Source organism: Rhinopithecus roxellana, chromosome 19, assembly GCF_007565055.1.
Source record: "Rhinopithecus roxellana isolate Shanxi Qingling chromosome 19, ASM756505v1, whole genome shotgun sequence".
NCBI lineage: Eukaryota > Metazoa > Chordata > Mammalia > Primates > Cercopithecidae > Rhinopithecus > Rhinopithecus roxellana.
Window position 1 is genome coordinate 54524099 of NC_044567.1, and position 25760 is coordinate 54549858.

Consider the following 25760-nt stretch of genomic DNA (forward strand, 5'->3'; position numbering starts at 1 on the left):
GTGGGCCGGTGACTCCGTCCTTCCCGCAGCGGCAGCGGCGCGCAGGGCACTTGGGTTAGTGGCGCGGCGGGCGGCGCGGACAGCCGAAGCGGACGCCCGCTCCCGCCACCATGGTCATCAAGACGGACGAGTTGCCGGCGGCCGCCCCGGCCGACAGCGCCCGGGAACACGGCTCGCAGGCCGGGGGCAAGGGGCGGCCGGGCGCGGCCGGTGAGCGGGGCCGGGGCCAGCGGGCCGCCGGGCGGGGGGCGCCGGGCCAGGGCGGGAGGGTTCGGAACTCCGCGGGGACCGTCGCCTTCCCTCCGCGCCTGGCACGCTTGTATCTCGCTGGGGCCTCCACCGGGTCGCCCCCGCCCTGAAGGTCACCTTCACAGTCGCCCCCGGCTGCAGTCCGGGCTTCGCACGTGGGGTCCCGGGGAGGGCAGCCTCGGCTGGCACCCTCGGCGGGCACACGCGCGCCTCATCGCAGGGACACGTGCGCGCACACGCGGTTTCGGGGTGCGTCGCCGCCGCAGACCGAGAGAATCGGCGGCCCCACCCCCTCTGCGCCCGGGCATGGGAGCTGTCTGAGCTGGGGTCGCTCCGATGTTTGCGGGACGGCCTCCTTCGGCACCTGCTCCGCGTCGGCCTCCCAGGCATTCCCGGTGCGCAGGGCTGCAGCCCTGGGAGTGAAGCTCCGCTCGAGGCTTCCCAGGCTTGGTTTGTGGGAAGAGCACGAGGTGCGGGGCGTCCCTGGTTCATGCCCTGAGGCCAGGCTGTAACCGCAGGTCTTCAGGATGTGGCGGCGACTCTCTGGTGTGTTGGCCTGCTTGGCCGACCTGGTGTAGGGGGTGTCTCTGCCTGTGCATCGGGCAAAACCGAACTCCTTGGCAGGGGAAAGTGTTTGTGCCAGAACTTGATCATTAACCTGCCTTATTGCGAAAAGTGGGTCAGACCAGAGTTGCTGTTTTTAAAGCAAAGGTCGTTAGCGTGGAGTCAAGCTCCCAGCTATCCCCCATGGTGGCTGTGTGGTGGTGACTGTGGCAGTGGCTGCAGCTTGTCTCTGGTGGGGCCTGCTTTCCCTTTCTCCTGAGCCCCTTCTCTTCCCTCTGTTACTTCCGCCGTGTCTCAGACTCCAGCTTAGGGGCTGGAATCCCCTTCCCAGACCCTCAGTTTGGGCTTTCTCAGGCCTGGGCTGCGGTCCTCTTTGCTCCGGGTGGCAGTGGGGGTGCAGAGCTACTCCTGTCCCCCAGTTCCTCCCGCCTCTGTCGACTGTCCTCAGTTGGGACTTGTGGTCTTAACGCCTCATCATCTCCCTTCCCAGCTTCAGTGAGTGCGCCAGGGCTGACTTGGGAATCAGGATGGGGACAGCGTTCGGCCCTCTGACCCTGTTCCCATCATAGCTGAGTTACCTCGGGGTGAGGGACAGGTGCTGGGGCAGTACTGCTGATTGCCTAGACAAGGCCAGGGTTTGGGCAGAACAGCAAATGCTGATTGCCCCAACCTACCAGGCTTTGTGCTGATGTGGTTCTGAATCAGGCTAGATAAGAGGAGTTTGGCTGATTTCCCCTTTAGCAGAGACCTGAAGAGTCCAAGTGACTTGCCCAAGGTCACACAGCGATTTAGTTGTTAAGGGAAGTGTTTGGATTCCAGCTCATGGCCAGCAAACCAAGGCTGCCGTGGCCTGGCCCAGAGGAAGTTGGGACAGGCGTGTTGGTTTGGATCACATGCTGAGAACGAGGGGGCCGAGGAGCATCTGTTGGGGGATTTCTGTGAGGGAGTCAGTGAAGCCCCTTCCAAACTGTGCTGGTAGGGGGGCTCTGTCTGGGGTAAACTGAGTTAGGGAAGGGCACAGCTATTTGGGGAAACTGGGAGCATATTCGTGGGCAGGACATGGGCTCCTACGTCCCTGGGAAGCTAGTACAGGTAGCTAAGACTTACATTACAGCCAGCCCAGATCTGTTGAAAGAAGGACGGAGCCTTAATGAAGACCCACCCCCCTGCAAACTGGGGCCCACCTGAGCATCAGAACCAAGGCTTCTGACCTCTGAGATCCAGCTCTGGAAGGCTCTTCAGTCCCCTTAAGAAGGAGGTGATCAAGGCCATTGAGGGTGGGGGGCAAGGATTGGTTACCTTCCTGGGAATACAGCGGCTTTTAGGGGTTAAGAAAACAGGCAGGTTTTTCAGGTCCACAGTGGTGCGTCAGGTTCCTTCTGCCCAGGGGAGAGCTCCCTGGAGGTTGAGGCCCAGAGGGGGAGGAGGAAGAGGCTGGCAGCTGGGGAAGGAGTCTAGGGGCTAATGGGAGCTCCCCAACAGTATCCTAAAGCTCCTCTCTTGGATGAGATGTGGGGAGAGCAGCTTGAGGAACTCTGGACTGTCCTCAGGCCTTGAACACCTGCCTCTGGCCTGGATGGGACAGGAAGGAGGCAAACAGGTGCTTAAGCGGTCTGTGGGTTCTTTGATAGGCCGCCTGCCTGCCCCATTGCCTTTCCCTGAAGCCCTGGGCTCCTGGGATGGGTGATGCACCTTTTAGGACCCTACTTCCTGCTGGAGCCTCAACTGCCGAGGACTTGGCTAGGGCGTGGCCTGGCCCTGGCACGATCTTCTGAGTGAGATTGTGTCTGGCTTGGGCAGCTCACAGGCCCTCTGGGGAGGCCTAAGTTTCTTTTCTAGTTCCTCCTGTCTGCCGCCTTTGGGCTCCCTGCGCCTCCAGGCCGGGGCAGGGGTGCGCTTTGCCTCTTCACCAGCATCTGAGTTTGTGTGTATGCAGAGTGCTGCTGGGCCCCGTTCTCCCGTTCTGCAGAAGGTCTCCTTTTCCCCTCCTCGAAAGCTCACATCCTCAGAGGTGCGGGTGTGAGAGGAGGGAGTAGTGGCCGGAGGGTGTAGAGGCCTTGGGGGATGCTGTGCCTGGGATAGATCTGCCCCCGAGTAGAGGCCTGAGGCCTGGAGAAGGAAGCAGGTGCAGCCCACCTGTGAGTGCTGCCGGGCCCCTGGGGGGGGGCGGTGGGCTGCGCTGAGCTGAGCGCGAGCGGGTCAGTAGGAGCGGGTCGGCGGAAGCGGGTTGGCAGGAGCTGGTCGGTAGCCTGTACTCTGTGGGAGTGACTCAAAAGCCATTGGCTTGGGCATTTGACACAAGCCTGTTTTGTCTTTTTTTAAAACTTAGTCCCAAATGTGATAGTGACACCTGGTTTTTTTTTCTCTGGGTTGGCTGCCTCTTGCCTCTGTGTCCTTGGGCAGCTGCTTCCTAGCCTTCTGGAGCCTCAGTTTGCTCAGGTGAGATGGGCTGGCCAAGCCAATTTAGGGAGCTGCTATAGGTGAGACGGGCTGGCATGGTGGTTCAGGGAGCTGCCGTGGGCTGGGCCTAGCGTGAGTCCTGGCTCTGTGGTAACCAGAATGCAGGTGGTTGTCAACACTGCTCTGGGGTCACTGCCAAGCTGCCCTCCCCCAGCCCTGTCTCCGGAGGGTTAGGGTGTATTTTGGAAGGGGATAGGAGCAGAGGGGCTCTGCCTAGGCCTGGTCCTTCTCCTCTGGTCATTGTGTGAAACTCCGAACCTTCCATGGGGGCTGTGAAGCAGCCCAGGGCCTGCCTGATCCCTGGTCCTGGAGAGGGGAGGGGATGGAGTGAGAGCCTGATTCCCACCCACCCTGGGTCGGGTGGATGCTGGGGCACTCCTCACTGGGCCCTGGCAGCGTGTCAGAGGCCCTGGGAAGGCGCCCTGGCCAGCTGGGCTCCTCCCCTGCTGCGAGGCCGCTGGCCTCTTGCTGCCAGCTCTGTTCTCCCCTGGGAGAGACTTGGTTCCCTCCTGGCAGGGCTGGGGCTGCTGGGAAGGGAAGATGGAGCCTGCCAGCTTCCTGATGGAGCCTGGAGGCCAGGGGCACGGGCGCAGTTGTCCTCTGGGAAGCTGGGGGCCCATCCCCCGCCCTCCCAGCAGAACCAGTGACTCCCAGGAAGGGGCTGGCAGCCAGGTCACCTGCAGGGGGCAGCAGGAGCCAGAGGTCCCAGCCAGGCTCTTGGCTCAGGGACAGGGGGTGCTCAGTGTCTGGGACTGGTGGGTAGAGGCAGCCACCTTATGGCCTGGGCCCGGGTCTGTGCCAGCTGTTGGCGGCAGCTGGCGGAAGCGGTCCTGTTCACCCCCACTGGGGTGGGAGCTGAGGAGAGGACCCCCTTACTGGGCCCTGCCCCTGCCAGCCAGTCTCCTACACCCTCAATCTTGAGGGGTCCAGGTACCCCAAATTCTCGGTTCTCTGATCCCCCTAGTGGCTTTGCCGGCAGTGACCCCCTCTCTAGGGGGCACAGGGAGGTGGGCCTGAGTGCTGACAGCAGCTCCCCCTGGGGTCCTGGGGCCATTGGGTTATCCTGGCCCACAGCCGTCCTTCTGGCCGACCTTGAGCGGGATGCCAGGCAGGGGGAGTGTGCCCTTCCTGGGGCTGCCACGGCAGGCCTGGCCCCGCTGAAACCCGAAGCCAGCCAGAGCTCCAGCCCCAGGCCGACTGGCTGCATTAGGGCAAGGGTAGCGGCTGAGGCTGGAACGAGGCACCCGGGCAATGCTGGGGCTGATCTGGAGAGCCGGCTGCCTTGCTGCCACGGCCATCCTGAGACTCCAGAGCCGAGGGCAGGGCAGCTGCCAACTGCACCAGGTGAGCACCGGGACCTGGTGAGCCAGCCAGTTGTCTGTGGGGGAGATCGCTCTGCCTTCTTCCAGGGGTGGGGAGACCTTTGGGGTTCCTTGGAGGAAGGATTGGGGCAGGACATGCTGTCCTGGGGAGAGGAGGCCCATGGGCAGCCAGTCACATGGCTTTGAAACTGGATCAGGGAATAGGTACCCCCTGAGGGTCGTCTCGCTGGGCTGGGGAAGGAGAGTGGGAGCCGTGGCCACCTTGCCCTATCCTCCCTCCTTTTTGTCTTCCCATTCCAGGCAGGCGAAAGAGCACAGGCTGTCTCTGTCTAGGTATTTGACTCCCCGCTTCTGCGATCTCGTAGCTCAAAACCGCTGTTCGACATTGGGTGGGGGCTCTTCCTGCTTCTCCCCTCCTTCCAGGGGCTTTTGGCAGCCGGCACAGCCTTTCTCAGGGACCCTGTGGGGGGTTCCCGGCTCCTGGCTGCAGGTGCCTCCACCTGGCTGCCCTGCCTCTTGCCTTTTGAAAGCTGACTGGCCACCGCCCAGCTGTCATCTGCTGTGGCCCCAGAGTCAGGCAGGTGTTCGCCTGGGGAGGGGGCTGCTCCCTTGCTAGCGGCTTGGGGGTGTCCTTCCCGGGGCGGTTGGATCCTGGAAGGGAGGTCTTTGTGCATCCTTGTGGGTCCTGGGAGTCCACGGCAGGCTTGGAGAGGGTGGGGTGGGGATGGAGAGGCATGACAGACACAGTCATTGAAAGTCCTCAGCGGCCAGAGTGGAGGGCAGTGCCGCGGTGTAGGGTGCAGGCCGCAGGAGGGGTCTGGGGCCCATTCTGACTTGGTTGACCTTAGGCCAGGCTCCGAGCCTTTCTGGCCTTCAAATACCCCTCTTTGGGGTAAGGGGGAAGAGACTCTCTGGGCTCCTAGAGATCCTGTTTCTCATTTACTCATGGGGCTCCCGGGAAAGGGGTGACTCTCCAGGCCCCTGGGCTCTGCCTTTCTGTACTGGTCTCATCCCTTCCCTGAGGCTTCTGCTCTGTGTTTCCGGTGGGTCCGGATTGGGACCACACAGCTCTGGGAAATGTATCTGTCCCCACTCCTGAGAGCTGGGTAGGGAAGGGGAGGTGGGGTCTCGATGGGATGGGCAGAGCTGGGTGAGCTGTTCTTTCTGGAAGGGAACCCAGGCCCTCCTCAGAGTTGCCACCGTTGAGCTTCAAGCCAAGCCAGGCAGGTGAGCCTGGCCGATGGGCAGGTCCTGGGGCCAAGGTCCTCGTCTCCCAGCTGGGTGCCCAGGCAGGCCTGTGTCTGCTGGAGGCGATGAGAGGCGGTCCTTGGCTCCTCCGTGGAACAAGGGGCTCTCCTTTGTTCCACTGGTGCCTGGGTGGGAATGCAAGGTTTTGTCACCTGCTCCCCACCCTGCTTACAGCATGTGGATTGGGTGCTGTGTACAAATATTGGACTTAGCTATAAGTTTGCAGTAAGTACCTTATTTATTGCCTTTTTTGTTGAGCCTGGGCAAGACAGAACGTGGTGGTTAGAGCTGGTGAGGATGCCACCCTGGGTGCAGCCGAATGTCTCTGGGAATGAAAGGGGGATGGGGTGTGATCCCGCCATTAAGGGTCGTTTGGGCAGGCTGCTGAAAAGGTTTATTTCTCCTAGGCCTTGAAGGGTGAGTCAGTGTTTGCTGTACAGAATGGGATGTCAGGGGCAGCACAGACACAGAAGCACAGCGGTGGGAGGGCAGTAGGCGGTACCAGGCTTCCATGGTGTGATGTCCTTAGACCTCAGCAGGGAGCAGGCAGGAGCCGAGGCTGACTTCAGGTGGGTGCCTGAGAGCACTGGCCTAAGAAGCTTGGTCTTGTAAGCAGTGGGCTTCCTAGGAGGAAGGTGGCGCTGCTGCATAGAGGAAATGCCTGCCCCAGGGCAGTAGCTGCAGAGGCCAGGTCCTGTGGGTGGGTTGGGAGATACCTAGTGGGTGACTAGATAGAGCAGGCGCTGGTTTGAGGAGGAAGATGAGTTCCGTTCCTGCAAGACGAGTCTTCAGTGATGCCTCAGGGCCAGCCACTTGTTGATGCCTGGGAGGCAGTGGTCTCCTCGGTCCGAAAGGCTGGAGAGGGGACAGGATTGGCCGTGTGAGCCACGAGGCAGGAGTGTATGGGAGGGGTGGGGTCAGAAAGGAGAGACTAGGCCCAGGCACACCCCTGCAGCCCCGCTGCAGCCTGGGACCACAGCTCAGTGGGGATGGAAGAGGATGGGGCTGGAGAGGGAGGGGCAAGGGCACTGCGTGGGTCAGCGAAGAGGAGAGGAAGAGGGGGCCGCTGCTGGGAAGCCAGGTGTGTTAGGACCGGAGGAGACCCTTGGGTTTGGCTTGAAGGGTAGCTTTGATGATCCTGGGGAGAGTGGTTTGGGCCATGTGTTCAGGTTCCATACTACAGTGGGTCCAGGAGCAGTGGCTGCGAGGGGCGGCTGGGTGTGTAAGTGGCCTGCAGGTGTGCGGAGGGCAAGGCGAGACCGCGCAGCTGAGGCTCGGGAGGGCATGCAGATGCCTTTCCGGAAGGCACGTGCCCCCGTGTGAGGTCAGGTGGACGGCACCCCGGACCAGCGAGGCCGCCTGATTCTGATCCATTCTTGTCCCGCAGAGCTGCCATCAGTCATGCTCTTAAACGGGGACTGCCCAGAGAGCCTGAAGAAGGAGGAAGGGGCGGCCGAGCCACCCAGGGAAAATGGGCTTGATGAGGCCGACCCGGGAGATGAGACCTCTGGCCAGGAAGTCATTGTCATTCAGGACACGGGCTTTTCTGTGAAGATCCTCGCCCCTGGGATCGAGCCCTTCTCCCTGCAGGTAAGACGGAGGGAGGAGTGTTGGGGACCAGGCCTGAGCCTGCTGGGGAGGGTGAGCTGGAAAGCTCAGCCTTGCTCGTGCTCCTCCTGGCCCCCCATTGTGGCAGGAAACTGAGGAACCCGTGCCCTCCCCAGAGCCGCTCAGCTGGCGTGGTAGACGTGGGAATCGGGCCCAGGGTCAGGTCATTGCCCCACTGCTAGAGGACAGCGACCAGCCGGGCCCGCCAGCCCTATGTGGGGAGGGGAGTGATAGTGGCTGGGTCGTGTTGGCATCCCAGGACTCCCCAGCCTCTTGCTCTGTGCCCTCGGGCAAGTCAGCTCTCTCTGGGCCGTGATTTTACCATCTGCCAGAGGGGACGGTGGTATTGGGTCATCTCCAAGGGCAGAGCCAATGTGGAGGTCTTGCAAGCTGGTGACTCAGTGGGGAATGGGGCAGGGCCGTCGGATGTCTCAGCACCCACAGGCTTGGGCCCCAGAGCACCCCTTCTGGAAGGTGAAAGCCATTTGCTCCAGGCACCTTAGCACTGGGCAAGGACGGGGGTGAGGCTGCCGTCAGAATTCTGACCCCCTGTTCTTCCATCTCCCCTTCTCCGCTCGGGCATTGCTCCTGGTCTGGAGGGCCGAGTTGGTGGGCCAGGCTCCAGGCTGCACACACAGGGCGTGGCATGTGTGGACACGGCCTGGATTTAAAAGCCAGAAAGTGGGAAGTCGAGTATTTGGGGCATTTATTCTGGGCACCAAGGTACTTTGGACTGGGGACAAGGTGGTATTGTCCTTGCTCTCTGCTACATGGCCTCTCACCAGGGTGTTCGGGGCCTTCTCCCTGCAGGTGTCTCCGCAGGAGATGGTGCAGGAGATCCACCAGGTGCTCATGGACCGTGAGGACACGTGTCACCGCACCTGCTTCTCGCTGCACCTGGATGGCAACGTGCTGGACCACTTCTCGGAGCTGCGCAGTGTTGAGGGGCTGCAGGAGGGCTCCGTGCTGCGCGTGGTGGAAGGTTGGTCTGGAAGTTGGGCGCCTGCCCTGGGGAAGGTCCACAGAGACAGAGGCAGGCAGCACCATCCATGCCAGGGTCCCTGTGTCACGGATGAGCTCATGGAGGCAGGATTGGAGCACAGGTCTGCTTCTCAGGCCATCACACGTATATCTGCCAACTTCACAGCCCATGGGTTAAAGAACAGAGCCGTGGGCTGGGCGTGGTGGCTCACGCCTGTAATTCCATCAGTTTGGGAGGCCGAGGCGGGTGGATCACCTGAGGTCAGGAGTTTGGAGAACTGCCTGGCCGACGTGGTGAAACCGCATCTCTACTAAAAATACAAAAAGTGAGCCAGGCGTGCTGGTACACGCCTGTAATCCCAGCTACTTGGGAGGCTGAGGCAGGAGAATCACTTGAACCTGGGAGGCGGAGGTTGCAGTTTGCCCAGATTGTGCCACTGCACTCCTGCCTGGGCAATAAGAGCGAAACTCCGTCTCAAAAAACGAACAAAAGAACAGAGCCGTGATTCTAAAGAAGAAAAATCCGGCAGTACCATGCCAGGGCTTGCAGTCAGCCCAGTCCAGCTCTGTAGAGACGAATGAGAAGTCCCAAAAGTTCCCTGGCCCTGGAGCGGGGAGGGCGGGCACAGTGAGGTGCCATCAGGTTGGTCCGTGGGCTTGAGTTTTCTGGGTAGAAGCCACTCAGGTTCCCCACCCAGGGCCTGTTGAAAGCAGTGACGGAAAAGATCTGTAGCTCAACAGTGCCCACGGTTGATCACAGAACCTCTCCCCACCACCAAAAGAACTGCCATTCAAATCCCGTGAAACCACATAGTGGGCAGTGTTGACACTGGGGGCCTTGGAAAGTCCTCAGGCCACCCCTACGTGAGGCTGCCTCGGGAGAGCAGGGCAAGGCTGTGGTGTGGAAGCCCCAGAGCTCCAGAAGCCCTGCCCACCCGAGACGCTGGCGCACAAAAGCAGGCGGCCGTGTGGACGCCTGAGGCCTGTGTGTGCTTCAGAGGCATTTGGCAGAAAGTTCTTTATGAACAAAGATCCCTGCTCACCAGGAGGCAGAGGTGTGTGTGTGTGTGTGTGTGTGTGTGTGTGTGTGTGTGTGGTGTCAAAACCAGAACTCCAGCTTATGTGCGCATAGTGGAATTTGAAAACGGAAGCCTAAAGTTGAAAATGAAAACCACTGTGTTAGCACCCCCGAAACCGGTTTTGTGCTGAGCAGGTTGTTCAGGGTTCAGGGCTCTGGTAACGCCGTCCCCTCCCTGCCTTCCTGACAGAGCCATACACGGTGCGTGAGGCCCGCATCCATGTGCGCCACGTCCGAGACCTGCTCAAGAGCCTGGACCCATCCGATGCCTTCAATGGGGTTGACTGCAACTCCTTGTCCTTCCTGAGTGTCTTCACCGACGGCGACCTGGGAGGTGCGGGAGGCATTGCGGCTGGGGATGGGACCAAGGGGCGGGGAGCATGGAGGTGGGGGCTGGAGAAGGGGCCGAGGGACCTGGGCCTGAGGCTCCCAGACCAGGGCATCGGCAGGTAGGAGACAGCTGGCCCTGGGTGGCTCTGTGCTGACCACTAGCCTCGGGTCCCTCAGACAGCGGGAAGCGGAAGAAGGGCTTGGAGATGGATCCCATCGACTGTACACCGCCCGAGTACATCCTGCCAGGGAGCCGGGAGCGGCCACTGTGTCCCCTGCAGCCCCAAAACCGCGACTGGAAGGTAGGATCCTGGGGGAGGGAGGAAGAGGGTCCCTGGTGGGGTGGAGGCCCCACACCAGAGGCCTGGCCCCTCAGGCTCGGCCTCTCCCACAGCCCTTGCAGTGCCTGAAAGTGCTCACCATGAGCGGCTGGAACCCGCCCCCGGGGAACCGGAAGATGCATGGGGACCTCATGTACCTGTTTGTGATCACGGCGGAGGACCGGCAAGTCAGCATCACGGCGTCCACACGGGGCTTTTACCTGAATCAGTGAGTCCCTGCGAGCTCACCAGGCCCCCCTGCCTTGCCGGCTGTTCTGGGTCTGAGCAGACACCTGGGCCCCCGCTCAGTGCCCCTCTCCCTGCAGGTCCACAGCTTATCACTTCAACCCCAAGCCCGCCAGCCCCCGCTTCCTCAGCCATTCCCTGGTGGAGCTGCTCAACCAGATCAGCCCGGCCTTCAGGAAGAACTTTGCTGTGCTGCAGAAGAAAAGGTAGCGCCTTCGCCCTCCCGCCTGTCTCATGGCACACGGGGCATGGGGTGAGCCGGACCTGCACTCCAGTGCTTCTGTCTGGAGAAACCGCCCTGGGCTGCCAGTGTGGGAGTCCCCGCTCTAGGGAGCGGTTGGTCAGTGCCAAGACAGCAGCTGCGGGAGAGGCGCCCGTGCGCTTCTCTCTGACTTCAGGGCGGTGTCTCAGGGTAGGAGACACCGGAGCAGGCGGGGGCCTCAGGAAAGGGCCCGTGGCAGGGCTCTGAGCTTGGTGGGCTGCGCCATCTTCCCCTCCCCTGCCTGCCACAGGGTCCAGCGCCACCCGTTCGAGAGGATCGCCACCCCATTCCAGGTGTACAGCTGGACAGCACCCCAGGCGGAGCATGCCATGGATTGCGTGCGCGCAGAGGATGCCTATACCTCGAGGCTGGGCTACGAGGAGCACATTCCTGGACAGGTGCCTGCGGCCTGGCCCTGCCCTCACTGGGCACCCCCGCCCTCCTGGGTGCTGGGCTGGTTCCATGCACTTGCTGGAAGCCCCATGCTTGACTCTTCATTTGGGAGTCTGGGGCTCTTCTCAGGAAGGTGGAAGGAGGGACTGCCCAGAGCAAGTCACAGGGCACAGGCTGAGCCCGTATCTCCCTCTCTGATCTCTCTGCAGACCCGAGACTGGAATGAGGAGCTGCAGACGACGAGGGAGCTGCCTCGCAAGAACCTGCCTGAGCGGCTGCTCCGAGAAAGGGCCATATTCAAGGTGCCTGCAGCGTCCGCTGAGCGGCAGTCTCAGGCCCACCGTCTACCTGCTGACGGGTTTTCTTGTGGACAGGAGGGAAGCAAGGGAGGCAGGGCAGCCCTAACCCTGTCAGGTTCCCCAAAGGCCAGTCAGGGTGTCCTGCAGGGTCTGCTAGCCTTCTACCTCCCAGCAGACCATCCCAGTACCTTTTTCTGGTCTCTTTGAGGCTTTGAGTCCCTGGGAGGAGCGGGCCTTACTTCCCATAGGCACTGAGTGTCCAGGGCCATCCAGCTTCCCGCCCTCCACTGACTGCTGCGGGGCTTTTGCCTGGGCGACCGCTGGCCAACCATGGCCCTTCTAGGGCGGGAGCTCATCTGCATTAACACTTACAGCTGGCCGGGGTTTAAAAGTTCCTGGTACTGGGTTAGTAAGAGAAATGAGGAGAAGTAGTTCCTTAAAAAAAAAAAATCTCAGGCCAGCTTTGGTAGCTCATGCCTGTAATCCCAGGACTTTGGGAGGCCGACCGAGGCGGGCAGATCACAAAGTCAGGAGTTCAAGACCAGCTTGACCAATATGGGGAAACCCCATCTCTACTAAAAATACAAAAATTAGCTGGGCGTGGTGGTGGGCACTTGTAGGCCCAGCTACTCGGGAGGCTGAGACAGGAGAATTGCTTGAACTCAATAAGTGGAGGATGCAGTAAGCTGAGATTGCACCACCGCACTCCAGCCTGGCGACAGCAAGACTGCATCTCAAAAAACATCTCAGCCAGACACAGTGGCTCACGCCTGTAATCCTAGCACTTTGGGAGGCTGAAACGGGGGGATCACTTGAGCCCAGGAGTTGGAAACCAGCCTGGGCAACTTGGTGAAACCTTGTCTCTGCAAAAAATACAAAAGATTAGCCTGGCATGGTGGCATGTGCCTGTAGTCCCAGCTACTCAGGAGGCTGAAGTGGGAGGATCGCCTGAGCCAGGGGAAGTCGAGTGAGCTCAGATCTCGTGCCACTGCACTCCAGCCTGGGCAACAGAGTGAGACCCTGTCTGAAAAAAAAACAAAAAACTTTCCATCGTTTTACTGCCTAGAGGTGATAATTGTAGAAACAAAAACTCATTTCTCAGTTACCAACTTCCCCTAGAGATGGTGCCAAGTGCGTTATAGACACTTTTGTATAATATTTTGGACTTGTAAATTTATAAATTTTGGACTTATAAATACCTTTATCTGTTCAAGTTCACCTGGCACATAACTGGTGGATCCCAAACTTGCCCACACTTGTTAATCACTCAGCTATGCTGTCTCCCTGAGCACAGGTATATTTTCAAAACATGGAGGTTTTGTTTGTTTGCTTTTTTGAGATGGAGTGTCACTCTGTCCCCCAGGCTGCAGTGCAGTGGTGTGATCACTGCAACTTCCACCTCCTAGGTTCAAGCAATTCTCCTGCCTCAGCCTCCCAAGTAGCTGGCACTACAGGCGTGCACCACCATGCCTGGCTGGGGTTTTTTTTTTTTTTTTTTTTTTTTTTTTTGTATTTTTATTAGATACGGGGTTTCACCATATTGGTCAGGCTGGTTTCGAACTCCTGACCTCAGGTGATCTGCCCGCCTCGGTCCCTCAAAGTGCTGGGATTACAGGCGTGAGCCACTGCGGCCGGCCAAAACATGGGTTTCTTGCCCTTTTCCACATAATGAGGAAGCTCAGGCTCCGGGTGTCCCTGGGTTCCCAAGGCAGGCCTGGTTGCCTGGGCGGTCTAGGGGCGCTTGGCCAGGTGGATGCAGGCTTTGGTGGGCAGGGCCTCTTACCCCCGCCTCCGGCCCCCCGCAGGTGCACAGCGACTTCACCGCGGCAGCCACCCGGGGCGCCATGGCCGTCATTGACGGCAACGTGATGGCCATCAACCCCAGCGAGGAGACCAAGATGCAGATGTTCATCTGGAACAACATCTTCTTCAGCCTGGGTTTCGACGTCCGAGACCATTACAAGGACTTCGGGGGAGACGTGGCAGCCTACGTGGCGCCCACCAACGACCTGAACGGCGTCCGCACCTACAACGCGGTGGACGTGGAGGGGCTGTACACGCTGGGCACGGTGGTGGTGGATTACCGCGGCTACCGCGTCACGGCCCAGTCCATCATCCCCGGCATCCTGGAGCGGGACCAGGAGCAGAGCGTCATCTACGGCTCCATCGACTTCGGGAAGACCGTGGTGTCGCACCCGCGGTACCTGGAGCTGCTGGAGCGCACGAGTCGGCCCCTCAAGATTCTGCGGCACCGGGTGCTCAACGACCGCGACGAGGAGGTGGAGCTCTGCTCCTCGGTCGAGTGCAAGGGCATCATTGGCAACGACGGGCGCCACTATATCCTCGACCTGCTGCGCACCTTCCCCCCGGACCTCAACTTCCTGCCGGTGCCTGGCGAGGAGCTGCCCGAGGAATGCGCCCGCGCCGGCTTCCCGCGCGCCCACCGGCACAAGCTCTGCTGCCTGCGCCAGGAGCTGGTGGACGCCTTCGTGGAGCACAGGTGAGGGGCGGCCTTGCTGGGCCAGGGCCAGGGCCAGCTGCAGGGAATGCAGACGCCCTGGGTGGGGCTAGGGCTGGGTCCTTGGAGAAGCGCTGGAGAGTGAAGAAGGGCGCCGTCTGGCCACAGTCATTGGAGACCCGTCCACACCTGCCCGGTTGTCAGGCTCCCAAGTGCAGAAACCAGGGCTGCAGACTCGCGAGCACCCAGGCGGGTGACCCGGCTGCAACGGTGCTGTTGTCTCAAGGAGCATTAGGAAGTCTGGGTGGCTGTGACTGTCCCAGTGCTGGGGCGGGCAGGTGGGGCACCGGGGGTCCCTGCCGCTGGTGTGTAGGGTTAGGAAATGGCCATGTCAAGAGGTCCAACAGTGTGAGTAACTCTTAAATGCCAGTGGCTTCCTGTCACTTTTGAGAGCCCTGAGCCGGATGGGGAGCCCTTCTTGTCCCATCCCTTCCATAATGCAGCCTTTTTTTTTTTTTTTTTTGAGACAGAGTTTTGCTCTTGTCGCCCAGGCTGGAGTGCAATGGCGTGATCTCGGCTCACGGCAATCTCCGCCTCCTGGGTCGAGCGATTCTCCTGCCTCAGCCTCCAGAATAGCTGGGATTACAGGCGCCCGCCACCACGCCCAGCTAACTTTTTGTATTTTTAGTCGAGACGGGGTTTCTCCATGTTGGTCAGGCTGATCTCAAACTCCCGACCTCAGGTGATCCACCTGCCTCAGCTTCCCAAAGTGCTGGGATTACAGGCGTGAGCCACCACCCCTGGCCACCTTCTTCTTCCTGTCTTGGGAGATCCTGGTTTTTGTGCATTGATTCATGCACACCAGCCAGAAGGTGCCTCATGCCTGTGGGGTGTGGAGCCCCAGCCACCGGGAGCCTTGGGCCAGCAGAGCTCCTCTCCCCGATTCCCAGCTCCTGCTTTGCCCTATCTCTTCTGCTCCAGGTACCTCCTCTTTATGAAGCTGGCTGCCCTGCAGCTGATGCAGCAGAAAGCCAGCCAGCTGGAGACCCCCTCCTCACTGGAAAATGGTGGTCCTTCCTCTTTGGAGTCCAAGTCTGAGGACCCTCCAGGACCGGAGGCGGGAAGTGAGGAGGAGGGTAGCAGCGCCAGCGGCCTGGCCAAGGTGAAGGAGCTGGCAGAGACCATCGCTGCAGACGACGGCACAGGTGAGGCTGCTGCAGATTCCGGGGGAGAGCCCGGGCTGGCCCTGCCAGGGTGGCTTATGACCCCACCTGGGAGAGGCTGGCAGACGTCTCTGCGAGGAGCTAGGGGGCGAGGCATGGGGCAGCCAAGCTCCACCGGCGGCAGAGGGGACCTGCGTCTCATGGAGCCGTGTCTCCACAGCAGACCCTCGGAGCCGGGAGGTGATCCGCAACGCATGCAAGGCGGTTGGCTCCATCAGCAGCACCGCCTTCGACATTCGCTTCAATCCTGACATCTTCTCACCAGGCAAGTGGTAGGGGCCGGCCAGTGCAGGAGCCCTCCAGGGCCAGAGCTGCTCTCGGGGGGACTGGGCCCTTGGGGCTGGTGGGTTTGTCCCCCATCTGAGGGCTTCCCCCGCCAGCCACAGGCAGCATTTGTCTTGCCACCGCCTGGCTCAGCTTCTCTGCTCTCCCTTCTCCAGGGGTTCGCTTCCCTGAGTCCTGCCAGGATGAAGTTCGGGACCAGAAGCAGCTGCTGAAGGACGCGGCTGCCTTCCTGCTCTCCTGCCAGATCCCTGGCTTGGTGAGGGAGGGGCTGCGGGGCTAGGTGGGGCTTGCGTGGTGGGTGCTGGTCCCTCATCCGTCTCCGACTTGGAGGCCCATGAACATAGGATTGCAGGAGTGACTTCAGCTTTCCCTGAGTGGGCATCCCCGTTTGACAGATGGGGAGCCTGACTCCCAGAGGTCAAGTGCTCAGGCCCTGCTGAGCCCACCGGCTGGGCCGGCAGCTGGGGATCCAGTCTTCTGACCCCTGGGTGGTGACATGGCTAGGGGATGGGGCAGGAGCTCAGTGGGGACTGCGCATCCTCCTCCTCCTGCAGGCTCTGCGCCTGGCCCCGGGGTGCTGGGTGCTCCCCCAACACATGGCCTCCAAGCCTCAGGACACGGGGCTGGGGTCAAGTAGTGGCCCCAAGCAGGCACCTCTGCTTCTCCCAACTCTGCTTCTGCCAGAGGCTGGGCACATTCCCACATCCTGACTGGGAGCTAGAGCCTTAGGGGTCCTTCTCCAGAGGCTCCCAGGATAGCTGTGCTCCCCTAGAAAGACTCAGCTGGGTGGGGGCAGAGAAGCCGGGTGGGGGCCTGACCTGCTGCAGCCCACAGGTGAAGGACTGCATGGAGCACGCCGTGTTACCCATGGACGGGGCAACGCTGGCTGAGGTGATGCGCCAGCGTGGCATCAACATGCGCTACCTGGGCAAGGTGCTGGAGCTGGTGCTGCGGAGCCCGGCCCGCCACCAGCTGGACCACGTCTACGTGAGTGCTGCCCGGGCGGGGGCGGAACGGAGCTGCGGGGCTGGGTGGGAGGCGGGGGCCTGACCGAGACCTCCCTTCTGAATCCTTCCAGAAAATCGGCATTGGAGAACTCATCACTCGCTCGGCCAAGCACATCTTCAAGACGTACTTACAGGTGCCACACGTCCGCTCCGTGGCTGGCCATGGCCTGCCAGCATGGTGTGGGGCCTCGGGAGAGTCTGAGGTGGGGCTGAGGGCCCTTGTGACTTGGATCCAACTTGTCTTGCAGGGAGTCGAGCTCTCCGGCCTCTCAGCCGCCATCAGCCACTTCCTGAACTGCTTCCTGAGCTCCTACCCTAACCCTGTGGCCCACCTGCCTGCCGACGAGCTGGTCTCCAAGAAGAGGAATAAGAGGAGGAAAAACCGGCCCCCCGGGGCTGCAGATAACACAGCCTGGGCTGTCGTGACCCCCCAGGAGCTCTGGAAGGACATCTGCCAGGAGGCCAAGAACTACTTTGACTTCCACCTCGAGTGGTGCGTGTAGGGCGTGGCTGGGATGCCGCTGGGGTGCAAATGGGGTGGGGCAGGGCTGGTGGGATTGGGCAGATGAGGCGGCCACCACTGGCTCCCAGATGGCATCTAAGGCCTGTGGTCATAGGCCAGGGAGTCGGAGGAGAGAAGAGGTTGGAGATCACTGGGTGCTGAAGGGTGAGGGCAGCCCAGAGGCTCCCAGGAACTGGGTGGAGGGTGGGGCAGTGTTGGGGGCCCAGGCTGGACAGTGTTGGGGAGCTGGGTGGGGCAGTGTTGGGGGGCCCAGCGGTACTTGGGCTGCTCAGGCCCCCTGCTCCCTCCTCAGTGAGACTGTGGACCAGGCTGTGGAGACCTATGGCCTGCAGAAGATAACACTCCTGCGGGAGATCTCGCTGAAAACAGGGATCCAGGTGGGCACGGCTCAGCGTCCCCACTGCGTCCCACTACATCCCGCCGCGTCCCTGCTGCAGGCTCCCACCCCCGACCTGGGCCACAGGACAGGTGGCTTCTTCATAGTAGCCATCTGTGCGCAAGCGTTGGTGGGTTGGGAGGTGCCAACTCTCTGAGCCTGGGGCTGAGGCTTCCTGTGTGTGGGGGCTGCTCTCCAGGTCCTGCTGAAGGAGTACAGCTTCGACAGTCGCCACAAGCCCGCGTTCACCGAGGAGGACGTGCTCAACATCTTCCCCGTGGTCAAGCACGTCAACCCCAAGGCCTCGGATGCCTTCCATTTCTTCCAGAGCGGCCAGGCCAAAGTGCAGCAGGGTGTGTGGCCGGGTGGGGCTGGGTGGAGGCGGGGGCTCCCCATGCCCCGTCCTGACCTTGCCACCCCTGGGGGTGCCCTGCAGGCTTCCTGAAGGAGGGCTGTGAGCTCATCAATGAGGCCCTGAACCTGTTTAACAACGTCTACGGAGCCATGCACGTGGAGACCTGCGCCTGCCTGCGCCTCCTCGCCCGCCTCCATTACATCATGGGCGACTACGCAGAGGTGGGCCTCAGGCACCCTCTGGGCTGTGGCAGCAAAGGCCTGGCCTCTTGTTGGGGGATGGGGAGTGAGGGGGCCCCCCGGCAGAGGAGTGGGTGGAGTCCAGGGAGACCCCAGGAAGTTGATCGTTCTGCCCAGGCCACCTCTGGCTCCTCCTTTCTGTAACTGTGTCCTGGGGAGAGCTCGGGAGCCCCCTGTGCTGTGGTGAGGTCAGTTCTGGGAGGCGATGGCAGGGGATGCCCCACGGGGTGTCAGCAAGGATGCCTACTGAGACTCCGTGAGTGGGCAGGAAGCATGCCACCGAGCTCCCGCGTCCTCTGTGCCAGTGCAGGCTGTGGGGTTCTGGGTGGCCTGCCTGGCGGGGGCTGGTGCAGGCTGTGGGGTTCTGGGTGGCCTGCCTGGCGGGGGCTGGTGCAGGCTGTGGGGTTCTGGGTGGCCTGCCTGGCGGGGGCTGGTGCAGGCTGTGGGGTTCTGGGTGGCCTGCCTGGCGGGGGCTGGTGCAGGCTGTGGGGTTCTGGGTGGCCTGCCTGGTGGGGGCTGGTGCAGGCTGTGGGGTTCTGGGTGGCCTGCCTGGCTGGGGCCGGCGGAGGCTGTTTCAGGGTCAGCATGTCTTAGGATCTCCCACTCCCTGCAGTCAAACGGACTGTTTTGTCTTTTGTTTATAAATGGGTGTTTTTGGTTTTTGTTTTTTGGGACAGGGTCTTGCTTTGTCACCCAGGCTGGAGTGCAGTGGCATGATATCGACTCCCTGCAGCCTCCACCTCCTGGGCTCAAGCGATTCTCCCACCTCAGCCTCCCGAGTAGCTGGGACCACAGGTGTCCGCCACTACACCTGGCTAATTTTTGTATTTTTAGTAGAGATGGGGTTTCGCCATGTTGGCCAGGGTGGTGTCAAATTCCTGACCTCAAGGGACCTATCCCCGGTCAGCTTTTTTTTCCTTCTAATGTTTTTAGTAGTTTTAGGTTTGTATTTGGGTATTGGTGGAGATTTTGTTGGGCGTAAGACCACGGGTGTGTGGAGCTCTCTGTGGAGTGTGACCTGCCCCTCAAGGTGTTGCAGCGGCTGCCGTTGATCCTCCTGCTGCCTTGTGCAAGGGACAGATCCAAAGCGCAGCTGGAGAGGACAGGAGTGTGCAGAGCAGTGCCGTGTGGGCTGCTGGGCCGGGGCCAGGTGGGCTCTGAGTGCGGGGGTGTTCCCACGCCACAGCGACCACCACCGTCTCTCCCCAGGCCCTGAGTAACCAGCAGAAGGCCGTGCTGATGAGCGAGCGGGTGATGGGCATCGAACACCCCAACACCATCCAGGAATATGTGAGTGCCGCCTGGGCGGGGGGTGCGAGGGGCTGGGGTCCGTGGCCACCCTGACCTGTCTCGACTCCGCCCGCAGATGCACCTGGCCCTGTACTGCTTCGCCAGCAGCCAGCTGTCCACGGCCCTGAGCCTGCTGTACCGCGCCCGCTACCTCATGCTGCTGGTGTTTGGGGAAGACCACCCTGAGATGGCGCTGCTGGACGTGAGTGCCAGGGCAGGGGGCGGCAGGGACCCACCTCCGTCCCAGGGGACTGGGAGCTGACCAGGGCCCACCCCCCGCCTGCCCCCAGAACAACATCGGGCTGGTGCTGCACGGGGTGATGGAGTACGACCTGTCGCTGCGCTTCCTGGAGAACGCGCTGGCCGTCAGCACCAAGTACCACGGGCCCAAGGCCCTCAAGGTGGCCCTCAGGTGAGGCGGCCGCTCGCCCAAACTCCAACGGCCACAGAGGCCGGTGGGGGCGTCCGGTGGGGGCATGGAAGAGGCCCAGTGCTCTGGCTTCCTCGGACACCTGAGAAAATTTCTCTCCACCTCCCCCTCTTTGCTGAGCCTGGACTTGATCTTCCCCTCGGTGGCTTCCAGGGAGGGATCTAGAGGAGACCCCCCGCCCCCGAGTCAGGCCCCCACGCCCAGCCCTCTTATGCCCTCCCCTCGCCCCGGCGCCTCCCGACAGCCACCACCTTGTCGCCCGAGTCTACGAGAGCAAAGCTGAGTTCCGGTCGGCCCTGCAGCACGAGAAGGAGGGTTACACCATCTACAAGACGCAGGTGGGCGGGGCGGGCTGTGGCGGGGCGGGGCTGTGGCAGGGGCCCCGGGGCGGGGGGCGCGATCCTTTCCTGCCTCTGCCCGCCTCCCCGCAGCTGGGCGAGGACCATGAGAAGACCAAGGAGAGCTCCGAGTACCTCAAGTGCCTGACCCAGCAGGCCGTGGCCCTGCAGCGCACCATGAATGAGATCTACCGCAACGGCTCCAGCGCCAACATCCCGCCGCTCAAGGTGAGACCGGGCCGGAGACGGGGCGGGGCGGCCCCTCCAGCCCAGCGCACGCGGGAGCCCCACTCACGGCCCCTTTCCCCGCCCCGCAGTTCACAGCCCCCAGCATGGCCAGCGTCTTGGAGCAGCTGAACGTCATTAACGGCATCCTCTTCATTCCTCTCAGGTGAGGCCCCCACCCCGCTCAGAAGCGTGTCCTGGTGGTTTGTTTTTTTGAGTTGGAGCCCGGTTCTGTCGCTCAGGCTGGCGTGCAGTGGCGCGATCTCTGCTCACTGCCAGCTCCGGCTCCCGGGCTCAGCGGCCTCCCGAGAAGCGGGGCTTACAGGCGCGCACCACCGCACCCGGCTGACCTGTGTGTTTGGAGTAGAGACGGGGGTTCACCGTGTTGGCCAGGATAGTTTTAATCTCCTGACCTCGTGATCCGCCCGCCTCGGCCTCCCAAAGTCCTGGGATTCCAGGCGTGAGCCCCCGCGCCCCACCCCTTATTTTACTCAGCATCCTCCTGTTCCATGAGTGAAGACCTTGGTGTTTCGGCTTCACACAGTGCATCTTGGCGTCTTCCCACCAGTACCTAAGGAGCGGCTTCTTCCCTCCCCGCCGCCTCCCATTCCTCCCCGGGGTGCTCACAAGCAGTGTGGCCTCATGTGGGGAGTGGATTTAAAATGGTCAGCTGGGTGTGGGAGCAGCGCCCCGACTCCACTTTTCTCCATCTGCTCTGGAGGGAGGCCACGGAGGGCAGTGACTGGAATTGGGTGTGCGGGGAGCCCAGAGACTGGGTCAGGTGCGGGGTCCTTACCTTCTCCGTGTTCAGGGACCTTCCGCCTTCAGGAGGGAAGCGCTTGTTCACACACGTTTCCCAGTGAATAGAGCACAGAGCCTGAGTTTATCCCAAAAGCCAGGAGGGTGGTGGAGGGCCCAGGACTCCTCTGAGTCCCACCTCCATCCCCACCCTTCTCAGCCAAAAAGACCTGGAGAATCTGAAAGCCGAGGTGGCGCGGCGGCACCAGCTCCAGGAGGCCAGCAGAAACAAGGATAGGGCGGAGGAGCCCATGGCCACCGAGCCCGCGCCAGCGGGGGCCCCAGAGGACCTGGGCTCCCAGCCCCCGGCTGCCAAGGACCCTTCTCCGAGCGTGCAGGGATAGAGAGGGAGACAGACGGACAGTCAGCCAGCGGCCCCGTCACCAGGGAGCCAGACTCCAGGAGAAGGGGGCGTGCCTGCGGGCGGAAGAGGAAGCAAGGCCCTCTTCCACGTTTCACCCCACCCCTCCCCCGTATCTTCCTGGGACCCTGGCCTGCCTGCCCCGCAAACGGTGTTTTTGCACTGGTTCAATGAATATATGATGCAGAGGCCCCATTGAAGACACGTGAATGGCGTGTGCAGCCATCAGTTCCCGGCTGGGGGGCAGGTGTTCCTCAGGCCCCCACTCCAGCAGGCGTGTGCGAGTGCGTCCGTGGCTGTGAGTGTTGACCGTTCCTCTCCCCTGTACATAGCCCGAGCCAGTCCTGAGTGGGTGGTGCACAGATGGGATTTCTCAGGTCATTTGTGTGGTCGACATGATGGCTGCTGCTTTTGCTGCCACTACCCCTAGGCCCAACCTCTCTGAAAGTTCAGGTTTAAAGCCAAAAAGCATGGTGGGGAGGGGCCTTTCCTGTGTCCTGGGATGGGGAGCCAGAGCTCTGTGGCAGGGCTGGAGGGTTTGGGGTGCACTTTAGTTTGGGGCAGGACAGGAGCCGCAGGGCTGTTTTAGTTGTGATTGGCCTGGTCTGGCTGCTGCTCCCAAATGAAGGGGTCGGGGTTGGCTGTGCTGGGCCCTCAGAGCCCGTGTGCCTGACCTGGCTTGTGTGCCCTCAAGCCCAGTGGGTGGCGCTGCCGTAGGCTCTGACTCAGCTCCCTACTCCCTGCACCCAGCTGGGCATAGCCTCGGGGTCTGCAGTCTGAATGTATCCCTCTCCTCGTTTTAACCTGAGCTGCCTAACGCACAGTGGGCGGGGGGCGGGGCTGGGGGAAGTTACAGGTGCCCATGTGATGTCACTTCTCTGGAGCCCAGCTCCCTTCCTGGTCTGGGACTAGCTCTGGGGGTGGTGGGGACCCCCACAGGCCCCGCTCTTCCCGCTCCCCCCTTCCTGTGCTGCTGCTCTGTGCCTGCTGTCAGAGCCCTGGTTGGGGAGGATGTGACCACCCTGAGACCTGGAGGAGACGGGCGTCCGCCTGGGTTTACGGAGAGCTGCTTTTGGGTGTGGTCTGTCCAGACACCTTGTTTCAAAGGGGATGGGCGTGAGCTAGCAAGCAAAGTATCCCCACCGCTGAGCAAGAACTTTTTCTTGTTTTTAAACCATCACGTCCTCATTTCACATTGGAATAAAGTGAGTTTTTGAAACCTGCGGCCGCGGGCTCACCTGTGTGCTCTGTAACCCGGTCTGGGTGGATAGTGAAGGCTGACAGGGAATGTGACTGGGTGGATGGTGAAGGCTGACAGGAATGTGACTGGGAGAGGAGTAGATACAAATGAGGTCAATTTCGAGGTCATGCTTACATTGTCACTCGAGCGGGAGGTAAGGGGGTGGAATCACAGGCACTCAGCTGGAATTCACCGAGCTGCCAGTCAGTCACCAGGCTTGCTGTTGTGCAGGCGAATGTCACCTGTCATTGGGCATAGAAGAAACTGTAGTGAAGGCCAGGTGGGGAGGGGTGCTGGGCTGTGGGGCCAGGCCCTGTGCATGCTGGACCCGTGAGGTCGTTAACACCCCCCTGGCTGGCCACCTGCCCATGTCGCTTCATTCGAGGTAGGAAGGAGGTTGGGTAGCACTCCACAGAGGTGAGACGTTGGGGGCAGGGAGGAGGGCCTCAAGTTTGCCACTCTTGGGTAGGATTTAGAGAGCCGAGACTCAGGCGGACTTGAGGGGCAAAGCCTGTCTCCATTTATTTATTTAATTTATTGAGACAGTCTCACTCTGTCGCCCAGGCTGGAGTGCAGTGGCACAATCTCAGCTCACTGCAACCTCCACCCCCGGGTTCAAGTGATTCTACCTCAGCCTCCCGAGTAGCTGGGACTACAGGTATGCACCACCACACCCGGCTAATTTTTGTATTTTTTGCAGAGAAGGGTTTCTCCATCTTGGCCAGGCTGGTCTTGAACTACTGACCTCGTGATCCATCCGCTTCAGCCTCCCCAAAGTGCTGGGATTATAGGTGTGAGCCACCGCGCCCTGCAAAGCCTGTCTCTAGAGGGGAAGTTGAGCACTCAGGGCAGCTGCTGGCTGCTGGCCGCTGCTCGCCATCTGTCTCCAAGAACAGGCCCTCGGCCCCACCAGGAACAAACGCCTTTTGGGATGCTTGGAGAGATCTGTACGTCTCGGAAATTCTGAAAAGAAAAATATTCCAACCCTGAGTCTGTTCATTTTCCTGAGCCAACTGCAGAAAAGGTGCTTCTGACCTGGAGGTTTTAGGTGACAGCCGGGGACAGCCACCAGCAAGTGGCTTGCTACAGAAGCCTCGTACTTCCCAGCAGCCCCCGCCCCAGCAGCAGCTTCCTTCGCCGCCTCACCGGCGTGTCCTACACATGCTTTCCCCTCTCCTGAGTGTTGGGGACGTGGACCACACGTTCACGCACCGCTCAAAATGGGGCCTCCTGTGAAGCTGCGAACGGATCAGGTGTGATTACCATTGTACCTCCTCGTCACCTGAGAGGCCTGTGTTTCCTGGCTGATGCTTTACGCGTATTAGTGCCCTCAGACATCTTTTCACGACCCAAATGACAAGGGGCTCTTTCCATAAAGCAAGTGAAAGCTCTAGGTGTGAAATCCATTCTTTTGCCTTCCCTTCTTTTAGGTGACTGGTTTCAATGTTTTAAAAAGTGGGGTCCTGGGCCGGGCGCGGTGGCTCATGCCTGTATTCCCAGCACTTTGGGAAGCCGAGGCTGGCAGCTCATTTGAGGCCAGGAGTTCGAAACCAGCCTGGCCAACATACCGAAACCCCATCTCTACTAAAATTACAAAAATTAGCCGGGCATGGTGCCGGGCATGGTGCCGGGCACCTGTCATCCCAGCTACTCGGGAAGCAGAGGCTGCAGTGAGCCAAGATCGCGCCACCGCACTCCAACTCCAGCCTGGGCAACAAGAGTGAGACTCTCTCTCATACACACACACAGATTTAATTGGGGAAATTCCTATATATCCTACAGCTGGAAAGTAAGGTATCCTGACGTGGCCCAAATTTTCCTCTCCCCTACCTCTAAGGTCTAAACTACCCAATCAATCAGGCTCCCCCGCCCACCCCGCCCAGAGAGCGGGCACAGCTATCCTCGAATGGCAGGTGAAATGCCCTCATTCGTGAGAGTAAGCCATTATTTTTGAAACAGAGTCTCCAGGTCAGGTGACCAAGTGGGAACGAAGATCATAGGAAACTGTCACAAAGGAACAAACCCCACATGTTCAAAGTGAGGATGGGCCGGGCGCGGTGGCTCACACATGTAATCCTAGCACTTTGGGAGGCCCAGGCGGGCAGATCACGGAGGAGTTCAAGACCAGCCTGGCCAACATAGTGAAACCCTGTCTCTACTAAAAATACAAAAATTAGCTGGGCATAGTGGCGCGCGCCTGTAATCCCAGCTACTCGGGAGGCTGAGGCAGGAGCATTGCTTGAACCCGGGAGGCAGAGGTTGCCATGAGCCTAGATCACCCCACTGCACTCCAGCCTGGGTGACAGAGTGACACTCCGTCTCAAAAAGTAAAGGATGAAAGAGGAAAGATCAGGATCCAAACCTGAGCTGCGGGGCCAAGGGACCAGTGATGTGCCCAAGTTTCTTTGGTGAGAAGTTGAATCATTTAGCTCAGTGGTTCTCAAACCTGAGCCTGCCTCAGATTCATTGGAAAGGCTTGTTAAAGTAGATTATAAATAAAGCAAGCAGGCTGCACCGTTTTGACTCAGGGAGTCTGAGGTGGGGCCTACGACCTACGTTTCTAACGAGCTCCCAGGTGCTGCTGATGCTGCTGGACCAAGGAACGCACTTTGAGGATCCCTGTTCTAGAGCTTCTGGTATGTCAGCAGTTAAGAACTGTCTGCACACAAGTCAGGTTTCGCCAGGCTAGGCAGGGACAGACAGAGCTGCCACAGCCAGCTGCCCTCCCCCTGCATCAAAGGCCATACACAGTCATGACTCCTGGAAGGAGGTTTGAGGCTGTTACATGCCAGCGAGTTACTTGACAGGTTTTGAACAGCTAATAGCATTTCTGGATAGTGCTACTAATGCTGCCCTGGAGCCCTGTCATCTGGATCTCAGCCTGGAAGAGTCTTGCAAGGAGATGGAAAAGCTGCAAAAGTGCAGTGAACTTCAGGCCAATTTCTTTTTTCTTGCTTTTTTGAGCCAGAGTCTTGCTCTGTTGCCCAGGCTGGAGTGCAGCGGTGCAATCCCGGCTCACTGCAACCTCCACCTCCCAGGTTCAAGCGATTCTCCTGCCTCAGTCTCCCAAGTAGCTGGGACTACAGGCATGTGCCACCACGCCTGGCTAACTTTTTGTATTTTTAGTAGAGACAGGGTTTCATCGTATTGCCCAGGCTGGTGTCAAACTCCTGAGCTCAGGCAGTCTGCCCGCCTCGGCCTCCCAAAGTGCTGGGATTACAGGTGTGCCACTGTACCCAGCCTGTTTCTTTT

General features: G+C 60.6%; 1 protein-coding gene and 1 long non-coding RNA gene across 4 annotated transcripts; one reads left to right on the forward strand and one right to left on the reverse strand.

Annotated features, from left to right (window-relative positions):
- On the forward strand, nt 1–22493 carry CLUH (clustered mitochondria homolog). Of its 3 annotated transcripts, none has more exons than XM_030923728.1 (26): nt 1–210; nt 7231–7433; nt 8262–8433; nt 9701–9844; nt 10018–10142; nt 10235–10389; nt 10487–10612; nt 10919–11066; nt 11271–11363; nt 13166–13860; nt 14800–15023; nt 15202–15306; nt 15482–15582; nt 16161–16313; nt 16405–16467; nt 16582–16826; nt 17149–17233; nt 17432–17585; nt 17669–17808; nt 19036–19116; nt 19193–19318; nt 19407–19528; nt 19791–19884; nt 19978–20112; nt 20202–20275; nt 21068–22493. In XM_030923728.1, exons 1-26 carry the CDS (start codon nt 111–113, stop codon nt 21249–21251), a joined length of 4047 nt encoding a protein of 1348 aa, XP_030779588.1. In that variant the 5' UTR covers nt 1–110; the 3' UTR covers nt 21252–22493. The 3 variants fall into 3 exon arrangements, with proteins under 3 accessions (XP_030779588.1, XP_030779589.1, XP_030779590.1); XM_030923729.1 differs by having other exon boundaries at nt 15205–15306; XM_030923730.1 differs by lacking the exons at nt 1–210; nt 7231–7433; nt 8262–8433 and having other exon boundaries at nt 9722–9844; nt 10022–10142.
- On the reverse strand, nt 22146–24031 carry LOC115894867. The gene is made up of 2 exons (XR_004055087.1): nt 23254–24031; nt 22146–22750 (listed from the first exon to the last, which is right to left on the reverse strand). It is a non-coding gene; the product is annotated as an uncharacterized LOC115894867 (long non-coding RNA).
- Nucleotides 24032–25760: the final 1729 nt, after the last annotated feature.

What these genes read in the sequence shown, in the direction of transcription:
- CLUH (XM_030923728.1), top strand. Translation starts at nt 111, where the DNA reads ATGGTCATCAAGACGGACGAGTTGCCGGCGGCCGCCCCGGCCGACAGC. An exon ending in CGCTGCAGACGACGGCACAG is followed by an intron (nt 15,024 to 15,201) that starts GTGAGGCTGCTG and finishes GTGTCTCCACAG; the next exon opens with CAGACCCTCGGAGCCGGGAG. An exon ending in CCAACATCCCGCCGCTCAAG is followed by an intron (nt 20,113 to 20,201) that starts GTGAGACCGGGC and finishes CCCGCCCCGCAG; the next exon opens with TTCACAGCCCCCAGCATGGC.